This window comes from Triticum dicoccoides, chromosome 7B (assembly GCF_002162155.2).
Source record: "Triticum dicoccoides isolate Atlit2015 ecotype Zavitan chromosome 7B, WEW_v2.0, whole genome shotgun sequence".
In the NCBI taxonomy this organism is placed as follows: domain Eukaryota; kingdom Viridiplantae; phylum Streptophyta; class Magnoliopsida; order Poales; family Poaceae; genus Triticum; species Triticum dicoccoides.
In genome coordinates, this window is record NC_041393.1 from 718,005,882 (window position 1) to 718,017,912 (window position 12,031).

Here is a 12,031-nt window from a genome sequence, read left to right on the forward strand (position 1 = left end):
CGGCGACGAGGGGCGGAGACGGCCGGGGTCGGCGACGAGGGGCGAGGGCGGCGACGTCGACGGGGACGGCGTCGATCGGGGCAGGGCGGCGCGACGGAGGGAGGAAACAGGGGGAAACTGAATTTTTTTAAGTGTTGTATATATAGGATGGACCTTTAGTACCGGTTGGAGCCACCAACCGGTACTAAAGGTCTGTTTTGGCCAGGCCAAGCGGCAGGAAGCGCACCCCCTTTAGTACCGGGTGGTGGCTCCAACCGGTACTAAAGGGGGGGGGGGTCTTTAGTACCGGTTGGAGCCACGACCCGGTACTAAAGGGGTTGCGCTGGCTCCAGGCGGTGCGCAGGTTTAGTCCCACCTCGCTACCTGAGGGGCTACCGCACTGGTTTATAAGCCCCAGTGCGGTAGCTCTCTCGAGCTCCTCTCCTAAGCAGGCCTACTGGCCTACCTGTCCTCTTCTGCCCTGTGGGCCTACTGCGCCTTTGCGGGCCTGCATCCTGCCCAACTAAAGGTTGTGTTCCTAGTCGTATGCAGGCCGCTTTGGCCCAGTAGGCGGGCTTTTTTATTTTCTTAATTTTTTTTGCTTTATTTATTTTTGTTTTATTTATTATTGAGTTGTTTTTGCTGTATTTAGAGTTTCTTTGTGAATATTTTTGCTCTAGGTACAAAAAATTACAAACTTTCTGTTAGTGCCGGTAGTTTTTAATTTTGAATAGTTTAAATTTTGAATTATTTGAAATTTGTGTGAATCACTAGTTTGTGAATAACTTAACTTTGAAAAAAGTTTTTTCAGTGATTCTTTTTTCTTATGTTTAATATTAGTGTGTTTTATCATTATATTCAATTTGGTAATGCTTAGGTTATTTAAAAAATGAAATGCCTTTGTAACATTTCAGTTTTCGTCGGAAACCCGATACTTCGAAAAAGATTGTCCATTTTGTACACGAAGTGTATCCAGTTTTTGCCGTAACCCTCTCTACTTTTTTGCACATGCTATTTGTATGAAATTATGATACCATGCCAACTTTCAACCTTTTCTGAGTTTATTTCAAATGATTTTCAATTTCAGGGTCATTTAGCTGGAAAAAACATCAGTAAATGCATGAAAAGAATTTGTTTGCACATAAAATTTCTTCGCATTTCAAATGCCAAAACACATAATTAACTACGCTAACTATTACAGACATTCCCTCCTGGGTGTGAAACACAGAAGAAAGTGATGATAGTGAAGCCGATCACATCCCAGATCTTTGGGTGTGAAACTTTTTCTTCTCGTGTGTCCCTTTGCGCCGTAGTCATGGAAAATCTTCATCATTTAACTGGATGCTCGGGTCAATATTCACTGTGAATGGAGCAATTTCATCAAACTTTTCATAATCTTCTGACATGTCTGTCTTGTCATCCACTCCCACGATGTTTCTTTTTCCTGAAAGAACTATGTGGCGCTTTGGCTCATCGTATGATCCATTCGCTTCCTTATCTTTTGTTTTTCTCGGCCTGGTAGACATGTCTTTCACATAAAAAACCTGCGCCACATCATTGGCTAGGACGAATGGTTCGTCTGCATACGCAAGATTGTTGAGATCCACTGTTGTCATTCCATACTGCGGGTCTTCCATTACCCCGCCTCGTGTCATATTGACCCATTTGCACCGAAACAAAGGGACCTTCAAATCACCTGATCCATAGTTAAGTTCACATATGTCCTCTATGTTACCATAATATGTTTCCTTTCCCCTGTTGGTTGTTGCATCAAAGCGGACACCACTGTTTTGGTTGGTGCTCTTCTTATCTTGGGCGATCATGTAAAATGTATTCCCATTTATCTGGTACCCTTTGAAAGTCATTATATTCGAAGATGGTAACTGGGACAGCGAGTACAGGTCATTTTGAATATCGCCATCATTTAGGGCACGTTTCTGCAAACAACCGGCGAAAGTCCTCGTTTGTTCGCGTGTAATCCAGTCGTCAGACTTCTCCGGGTGTTTGGACTGTAGAAAATTCTTGTGTTCCTCCATATATGAAGCCACCAAGGCGGAATTCTGTAGAACTGTGTAGTGTGCTTCAGTGAGAGAATGCCCGTCCATACATATTATTTGATGCCCTCCTAGCGTGCCTTTTCCTTCCAGTCTGCCCTTATGCCGCGATTCAGGAACACCAATCGGCTTAAGGTCAGGAATAAAGTCAATAGAAAACTCAATGACCTCCTCATTTTCATGGCCCTTCGAGATGCTTCCTTCTGGCCTAGCACAATTATGAACATATTTCTTCAAGACTCCCATGAACCTTTCAAAGGGGAACATATTGTGTAGAAATACAGGACCCAAAATGTTAATCTCTTCGCAAAGGTGAACTAGAACGTGCGTCATGATGTTGAAGAAGGATGGTGGGAACACCAACTCGAAACTGACAAGACATTGCACCAAATCATTCGGTAACCTTGGTATGATTTCTGGATCGATTACCTTCTGAGAGATTGCATTGAGGAATGCACATAGCTTCACAATGGCTAATCGAACGTTTTCCGGTAGAAGCCCCCTCAATGCAACCGGAAGGAGTTGCGTCATAATCACGTGGCAGTCATGAGACTTTAGGTTCTGGAACTTTTTCTCTGCCATATTTATTATTCCCTTTATATTCGATGAGAAGCCAGACGGTACCTTCATGCTGAGCAGGCATTCGAAGAAGATTTCCTTCTCTTCTTTTGTAAGAGCGTAGCTGGCCTGACCCTGATGTATGTCGTCTTTTCCGTGCATACGTTGCTGGTCCTCCCGTGCCTCTGGTGTATCTTTTGTCTTCGCATACACGCCCAAAAAGCCAAGCAGGGTCACGCAAAGATTCTTCGTCATGTGCATCACGTCGATTGCGGAGCGGACCTCTAGGTCTTTCCAATATGGCAGGTCCCAAAATATAGATTTCTTCTTTCACATGGGTGCGCGTCCGTCAGCGTCCTTTGGAACAGGTTGTCTGCCAGGACCCTTTCCAAAGATTACCTTCAAATCCTTGACCATATCATGTACATCAGCACCAGTACGGTGGCGAGGCTTCGTCCGGTGATCCGCCTCACCTTTGAAATGCTTGCCTTTCTTTCTTACGGGATGCCTGCTCGGAAGAAATCGACGATGTCCCAGGTACACATTCTTCTTACAACTATTCAAATATATATTGTCGGTATCATCCAAACAGTGCGTGCATCCGCGATATCCCTTGTTTGTCTGTCCTGAAAGGTTACTGAGAGCAGGCCAATCATTGATGGTCATGAACAACAACGCCTTTAGGTCAAATTCTTCCCCCATGTGCTCATCCCACGCACGTACACATGTTCCATTCCACAGTTGTAAGAGTTCTTCAACTAATGTCCTTAGGTACACATCAATGTCGTTACCGGGTTGCTTAGGGCCTTGGATGAGCACTGGCATCATAATGAACTTCCGCTTCATGCACAACCAAGGAGGAAGGTTATACAAACATAGAGTCACAGGCCACGTGCTATGGTTGCTGCTCTGCTCCCCAAAAGGATTAATGCCATCTGCGCTTAGACCAAACCATACGTTCCTTGGGTCACCTGCAAACTCCTCCCAGTACTTTCTCTCGATTTTTCTCCACTGCGAACCGTCAGCGGGTACTCTCAACTTCCCGTCTTTCTTAAGGTCTTCTGCGTGCCACCGCATCGCCTTCGCATGCTCTTTGTTTTGGAACAAACATTTCAACTGTGGTATTATAGGAGCATACCACATCACCTTGGCAGGAATCTTCTTCTTGGGGCGCTCACCCTCGACATCATCAAGGTCATCGCGACTGATCTTATAACGCAATGCACCGCATACCGGGCAAGCATTTAAATCCTCGTACTCACCGCGATAGAGGATACAGTCATTAGGGCATGCATGTATCTTTTGCACCTCTAACCCTAGAGGGCAGACAGCCTTCTTTGCTTCATACGTACTCTCGGGCAATTCGTTGTCCTTTGTAAGCATATTCTTTATCATTACCAGAAACTTTCCAAATCCCTTGTCAGATACACCATTCTCTGCCTTCCATTGCAGCAATTCAAGTGTGGTGCCCAACTTTTTTTTGTCAGCTTCGCAATTCGGGTACAACAATTTCTTGTGATCCTCTAACATGCCCTACAACTTCGTCCTCTCCAGATCACTTGCGCAGTTTCTCTTTGCATCGGCAATGGCCCGACCTAGATCATCAGCGGGCTCATCTGATGCCTCTTCTTCAGCTTCTTTCTGCATTGCCGGCTCAGCTTCTTCCCCCATTGTTGTATCATCGTATTCAGGGAACCCATGGACAGGATAGCTGTCGTCGTCCTCTTCTTCTTCATTGTCTTCCATCATAACCCCTATTTCTCCGTGCTTGGTCCAAACATTATAGTGGGGCATGAAACCGGACTCAAATAGGTGGACGTGAATGGTTCTTGACGTAGAGTAACTGTGACCATTCTTGCAGCCAGCACATGGACAAGGCATAAAACCATCCGCCCACTTGTTTGCCTCAGCGGCAAGCAGAAAAGTATGCACGCCATTAATGAACTCGGGAGAGCATCTGTCATCATACATCCATTGTCGGCTCATCTTCATTACACAACACCGAATAGACCAAATTAATACAAGTTCATACATAAAGTTCATATACAACACTTAATTAAATGCAACATACAAATAACTCTCTAGCTAAATAATTTAAATGCAACAACAAATGCGATGAAGATCGCAACTAAGGTAACAATTGATCCAACAACATAATGATACCAAGCCACACTATCAATGGCATATTTTCTAATCTTTCTAATCGTCAACCTCATTTTCTCCATCTTGATCTTGTGATCATCGACGACATCGGCAACATGCAACTCCAATTCCATCTTCTCCCCCTCAATTCTTTTCAATTTTTCTTTCAAATACTCGTTTTCTCTTTCAACTAAATTTAACCTCTCGACAATAGGGTCGGTTGGAATTTCCGGTTCACATACCTCCTAGATAAAAATATCTATGTCAACTTGATGGGCATAATTTGTCATAAACACGAAATGCAACAACTAGTTTTAAATGAGAATATACCACATCCGAATCATAACAAGGACGAGGGCCGACGGGGATGGATATCAAAACCATGGCACTATGTATAACAAACAACATATGGGTAAGATAATTATACGAGTAACTATATATTCAAATCACACAAACATCAATTTGGTAATGTAAAACATTCATGAACAAGAGCCTCACCACAAGGTGGTGTCGGTGACGGGACGGTGCGGGCGATCGACGGTGGTTATGACGGAGATTTAGAAGGCACTAAGTAAACAACACCTACATATGCAAACTAAGTGTTATTTTTGACCTCAGATTGCATATAAATCAAATACTAGCAAATATAATTCCTCCCAAATTAATCACTATACAAAGCATTGCAAGAGCTAATCTAGCAATGAGAGTTGAAAGGACAAAGTTGCTAACCTTTGTGATCATTTGAATGGATGGGGGCCTTCAAATCTTGACAAATTTTGGGCAAAATTTGTGAGGAGCTCGAGGAAGAGAGAGGAAGAACAGAGGATGTGAGGGGAAAGGGGAAGAACAGAGTGGCTCGACTGGACAAAGGGTTTATGTAGGTCGACCTTTAGTACCGGTTCGTGCCACGAACCGGTACTAAAGGTGTTGGAGGGGCCCAGACTGACAACACCCTGCCACCACTATCTTTAGTACCGGTTCGTGGCACGAACCGGTACTAATGAGAACGGCCGGCTAGCCGTTGGAACCGGCACTATTGGACACATTAGTGCCGGCTCAAAATCAAACCGGCACTAATGTGTCTCATATTAGGTCCTTTTTCTACTAGTGGGTATTTGTATTTTCCCACACTTTCTTACCCAGCCAGATTCTTGTTGTGGAAGACAAGGCCCACATGTCATACACAAAAAATATATGGCAAATTTTCCATAGGCAAGCTAAAGTGTGGCTAATAATTTAAGCACCCAACCTAAGGCAAGTTTGGTTAAAATAGTTAGGCAAACTATGAGATCGTCTACCGGTTTTAACTAGCATGATTTAAATTACTATGAGTTGTAAACCCGATAACCAAAAGTAGAAAAAGAGGCGGTCACCTCTTTAATAATATGCATCAATAAGTATATAATGGTGAAAGTTTCCTAAGAAGAAATAATTTAGTGGAATCGGTCTTATCATTAAAAAGAAAGAAAAATACAAAAAATAAATCTAATATTGACAAAACTTACACAGAAGGGTTTCGCAAAAAAAAACTGCACACATTTTACACTGAAATTGCACCTTTTATAGTACGAAAGGATAGCCATAAAATAGTGGAACGATATTGGAGTCACCTTTAAAGAAAAAAATGAAATAAAATTAAAAGTAAAATGAAAACGAAATGATGAATTTTTCTAGGGGAAGAATAAAGCCCTTTAAGAAGAAAGAAAATAAAAAACAAAAACAAAATAATAAAATTTTCTAGGGAAGATTAAAACTCTGTAAGAAGAAAAAAATATAAAAGCAAAAACAAAATAATGAAGTTTTCTAAGGAAGAATGAAACCCTTTAATAAGAAAAAAAAATGAAGTTTTGTATGGAATAATGAACCCTTTAAGAAAAAACTACAAGAACTTAAACAAAAACAAAATAACGAAGTTTTCTATGTAAGAATGAAACCCTTTAAAATGTAAAACTAAAACAAAAATAAAATGCCCAAATCAGCCCTTTCTTTTCGATTCACAAATGTTTTTCCTGGTGATCAAGCATTTTGCATGGGTACAAATATCCTCCACTATCAACAAGAACGCCCTACCAATTGCATCTATTGCTTTGAGGCCATTTTGTGCGACAAAGATTGACATGCAATATGTGTGGAAGGAGTCAAGAACAATGGTAAGTAATCAAGCATTTCTGCAATGTTACAAGTATCCTCCGCCGTCTAGAAGAAGGCCCGACAAATTGCATCTACTGCTTTGGGGACCTTTTTAGGTAACAAAGGTTGACATGTGGCGAAGGAGTCAAGAACAATGGCGAGAAGGACAAAGAGAGGGTCCTAGCCCTCCAACCTTTAGGAACTTATGACATTTCGAAATGATGGGTTGAAAAGCACAGGCAGACATGATAACCATGCAATGATCATGTGTTCAAGATTAAAACTTTTGTGTTCTGTACTCATAATCGATTAACTATAAACAAAGTATTTTACAAGAAATCGGTGATCGAAGTTAAACTTAGGAACACGTGGGCAGCTTGCATTATCCAAGAGGGAGTACATTAAGAGCTGATTAATATCTGCATTAATATGCAGTAACATAACACAGGAACAGATGACAGTTGGCTTTTGCTGCTTATATAATTCTATTGGGCAAACGAGCTGTGAGGCACAGCAGGTCTGCAACTCAGCACCACCTGATAACTGCCAAACAAATGTTTTTTATCGAACAAATCATACACAACAGTGCACTCCATGAATGGTACACAGGATAACATCAGGTCGAATTACTCAAGATATACCTAACATGATTCAAGTGAACCTAAGTAATGGAACATCAAATATCAAAGGACGCGAAAAAACAGAAATGAATATGTACAGCTGGGCCATTACATGGAGGTGACAATCAGGGGCATCCCATATTAGCCAAACCAATTTAGACCAAATTGGTTAGAAGCTGGTGGTAGTTTTACTGGTTTCTGGTTCTGCCATGTTTGAGAATTTTTTCACCTTTGTTCGGACGGCCACCAACTTCCTAGTAGCAGAGCAAACAAGGTCGGACCTGAACTATCAACACTTACTCTGCCCGTCATGTGATCATGTTAGAACACAGGCTACTCGAATGAACGCATAACCAAGTGTTGCCTCCTTTCACTGAAGCTGAGATCTGCTGCTGCTTTCAGGCCAATGGAAGCTTGGCGCATTGTTGTATTGTGTCAAATCGAAAGATATGGTCTCCACCTAGAAGGCAAACAAATTTTAAGAAAAATAAGCATTAGTTTATCAGAATTTACTAAGACCAGTAAGAACAGAGAGGGGAACTCGAAAGGGTATATTTGAGCTTACTCCGTATGGGAAGGTATCTGGTGCACCACTAGATGTTAACGGCCATCCCTCATTTACTTGATCTTCCTGAACCTAATGGGGAAAAACTTCAATGTTAATCATCAAGAACTATATGAAGAAGAAAAAATTACTAGTCAAATGTGTGGACCTAGTAACAATACATACATTTGCGCTTTCTGTTATGCTGTCAGTTGTGGTGACCGTTGTGCATAGGTTGTTCGCAGTGGCATTCCTCCTCTTGTTATAGGCCCTTTTAGTTTTCTTTTTCAGGGTATCAAGAACTGTTGGTGTCGTCAGTTTCTTCTTGCGAGAACGTTTTGACTGACCTTGCATGAGATCCCAGCCCTTGGTACTAAGAGAAATGGGTAATGCATCATCAGTAAAATCCTCATTCACTGGATTATATGCAAAGTTGGCAGTTGAAACTTGGCTGTCAACCCTTTGATCTCTTAGTGACTTCTCATAAGAAATCACTTTATCCCTGATCTCCCTCATGACTGACAAAGCATAATCTTTTGATTCTGAGTTCACAGAACCCAGTTCCACAACTTCTGCAAAGTATTGGTGGCCTAGTTTGTAGAGATCATCATAACCTCCCAATTCCTGAGTACTTGATGAGACGTCCCGGGACATGGAAGAACAAGTTAGTTTACAATCCTTGCACCAGCGATGAATGATGTATTTTGATGGAATCATCGGTACAAGCTCCTGCCTCAGTACAGTGAGAGCATGTCTGCACAATATACCTTTAAATTGAAACAAGCGGCAGAAGCACCATATATCATCTTCAGCATTGTCATAAGCAACTTTGTAGTCCACCTTTGTTTGATTTACATGCTCTGATACTATGTATGTAACTACTGAATCACTCCGATCAAGTATACTATAGTTGCAGTGAAATGAATGCCCTAATTCATTCAAGAAAGTTTGAAATATCTCCATTGTGTACATCTTTGCTGCTTGCTCCTCCACAGGCAATCCAGTCATCAACTGTGGCCTCATCTGAGACGATTGCAAATCCTCGTAGGTTTCCTTTTCTAACTTAGTTCTGACAGCTGCCTCATACTGCTCAACAAACATTTTCACAGACGTACCAGACGTCAACCACCCATCAAAATAGTCAGTTGCAATGTCACTTCTGTCTGTGACGGACATTCCCGCCCAAAAAAAATCCTTCACATAAGCAGGAGCCCACTGTGCCCTGACCTCGTATAATTTGGACAGCCATTCATTTCCCTCCAACTGAAATTGATGTGTCATTTCTTGCCACTCTTTGTCAAAATCAAGAGCAGTAACTGAGTCATAGGCCAATGTGCTGAAAGTAGAAATCATTTCATCCTTGTTTTCCATTCCGGCCAACTTCTCAGGAAGCTCATTTAAAATGTGCCGAAGGCAAAAGCGGTGCCGTGAATTGGGGAAAACCTTTTTAACAGCTATTGCAACATCATGACAATAGTTGGTAATTATTGAAGGTGGTGACATGGCATTCATGCATCTTAACCATGTATCAAAAAGCCACACGTAAGCTCCAAGAGATCTACCAGCAAGCAAACCACACCCTAGTAACAGTGGTTGAGCGTGGTGGTTAGTGCCCACAAATGACACAAACTGTATATCATACTGATCACTGAAGTTTGTGACATTAATAGCAACCACATCACCAAAGTAATTGTAGGAACTACGTGATTTGGCATCAGCCCAGAAGACATTCCTTAGCTGTCCTTGCTCATTCATGTCTAAACTGTGAAAGAAACACGGGTTTCGGTCTTGCATGTCGTTGAAAAAACTCACTAATGCCTCTAAATCTCCTTCAGCAAGCTTCAGTTTCCTATTTCTGTCTATCTTGGTCTTGATTTCAATCTGGGCAGATGAAGGTATGCCACTATCTCCAAAACTACTAGAGTGTCCAACAACTGAGCTACTCTGTGGCGCCTCAGACAAACGAGGTGGATTTAGAGAGAAAGGGATGTTCTCTAAATTTTTCTTATATTTAATCGAACCGGGGTCCAGGGGATGGTTATGCTCCAACTCGAGAACAATAACTTCCCAGCGATTCTGAAAATGGGCGTCCTTGACAATGATCTTAGCCTTGCAGCCAGTCTTTGTGCCTCGCTTTCTTGCAGGCCTTGTCACTCCAGATCTCAGCCTAGATTGCCCTCCTTTAGAGCATATGAAGGTAGAGCGATAGCGGAAACCATCAAAGGTGTTGTTAGACCTCCTTGTGATACCAAAACCAGAGCGGCATCCATATGCGACATAGAACTGAAAGGCGTCTTCCTCTGAGTCGAAGACCATCCCTACTTTAGGTATCCATTCTGGATCCATATCAACCGGCTTAAAGACATCGCCCTCAGCAAGGCTTTTCTCCTTGTCACCATCTTCTTGCACGTCTCCTTCATTGGATGATTCGGTGCTATAGCCTTCCTCTTCCATTGGTCCCGAATAATCTATTCGGCCTGAAAGAAGATGAGCAGTATCACAAACCGTGTATAGATACAGTTGACAGAAGCATGCTGAGCAATTCTACAGCAGTTTTGGTTCATAAATAGTTTTACAACTTTCTTCAATAATTAGTACTTCAGAGTGCTACTGCCGGCACTCGGCGGCAGAGCTAGGATTCGAAACGAATGTGACATGTGAACATCTCCAGTAATTACCAATATATCATATATGAATAGATCAAAAATGTAGTCTTGCAACATGGACAAGGTTATTTGTCGAACCGTAAAATAAAACTGAACATGTTATGTGTCGATGTGTTGTACAGATAATAATTCCCTGGCTACCTGACTTCAATCTCCGGATAAACTGAGATCGGGGCTGCTGCACGCCTCCAGTTTCCAGACTCTAGCGAATCCAAGGAGGGCGAAGGCTAGAGGAGCTGCCGGGCCTGGGCAAATTCAGATCTGTGCCAGAAATCTTGTCAAATTCGATGTAAATATGTCTAAATCAGAGATCAAGGAGCAACTATGGGGGGTGGGTGGGTCAGGGGATGCGGGTACCTCTATAGGGAGGAGACGGGCACAGCACCTGAGCGGATTGGGCGGCTCCGGCAGTTCGGTTAACAGGGAGGGAGGCTCCGCGTACTGCTGCGCAGTGGCACGCGCCTGCGCGGACAGCAGCCGCCGGGCGGTGGGAGGGCAGGCAGGCAGCGGGCGTCAGGGCGGTCCGGCGGTGGCTCCGGACGGCCGGCCGGGCTGGCTCGGCTGGCGGCGGATCAGTGTGTCTCAGCAGTCACCGTGGACTGGGTTGGCCGGACAAGCAGACGACACCAGCGGTAGGCTGTTTGCTGGGCTTCTTTTCTCCCAGGCCCATCTCCTGATTTTTTTTTTTGAGAGCAACAACTATATTTAACTAAGAATATGTTCGGGGATACAAATGATGTCTGGTAAGACTTGAAGCCATACATGACGACCGAAAAATAAGGATGCCGGTCATCCTTCAGCCTCCTCAGCCGCTTGGCATTCCTGGCTGTTGGATCTGGTTACTTGATCTGATCTGGGTCGTCGGATTGAGCCATTGGATGACCTTCGCCGTCGGATCAAAGAGGAGCCCTGTAGCAATGAATAGTTTCACCCCGTTCGTGCCACTGCTCGTAATTCCGGGGCCCCCCGGGGGCATTTTCGTCATTCTGTGTACAGGGGTATAAAAGGGGGGTGCTCCTGTGGCGGAGACCTAGCCGCCTCCTCCTCTCTCCCTTCCTCCCGCGCGCCTCCTCTCCCCCCGCCTCCCGCAGCCACATCGCCGTCGCCGCCGCCCGCCTCCCCACACCGTCGGCGGCCGGATCCACCGCAACAAAGCCCCCCAACGACGATGAGCAGCAGCGGAGGGAGGGTCCGCCACCGCCTCTGGACAGAGAGAGAGAGCGAGCGAATCCCCTCCCTCCCCCACTCCCGTCTCGTCTCCACCAGCAGCGCGACCAGCCACTGGAGGAGCCGCCTCCCCTCCCCTCCCCTCCCCTCCCTAGGGTTCCGCCTCCCTCG

At 44.0% G+C, this 12,031-nt stretch overlaps 1 protein-coding gene across 2 annotated transcripts; it reads right to left on the bottom strand.

Moving 5' to 3' along the window:
* Positions 1–7,362: 7,362 nt before the first annotated feature.
* LOC119336405 (protein FAR1-RELATED SEQUENCE 6-like) lies at positions 7,363–11,314 on the bottom strand. 2 transcript variants are annotated; one of them, XM_037608416.1, is made up of 5 exons: positions 11,079–11,314; positions 10,835–10,954; positions 8,214–10,504; positions 8,049–8,120; positions 7,363–7,943 (listed from the first exon to the last, which is right to left on the bottom strand). In XM_037608416.1, the coding sequence occupies exons 3-5, from the start codon at positions 10,479–10,481 to the stop codon at positions 7,854–7,856; spliced, it is 2,430 nt and encodes an 809-aa protein (XP_037464313.1). In that variant the 5' UTR covers positions 10,482–10,504; positions 10,835–10,954; positions 11,079–11,314; the 3' UTR covers positions 7,363–7,853. The 2 variants fall into 2 exon arrangements, with proteins under 2 accessions (XP_037464313.1, XP_037464312.1); XM_037608415.1 differs by having other exon boundaries at positions 11,051–11,314.
* Between the last annotated feature and the right edge of the window lie 717 nt (positions 11,315–12,031).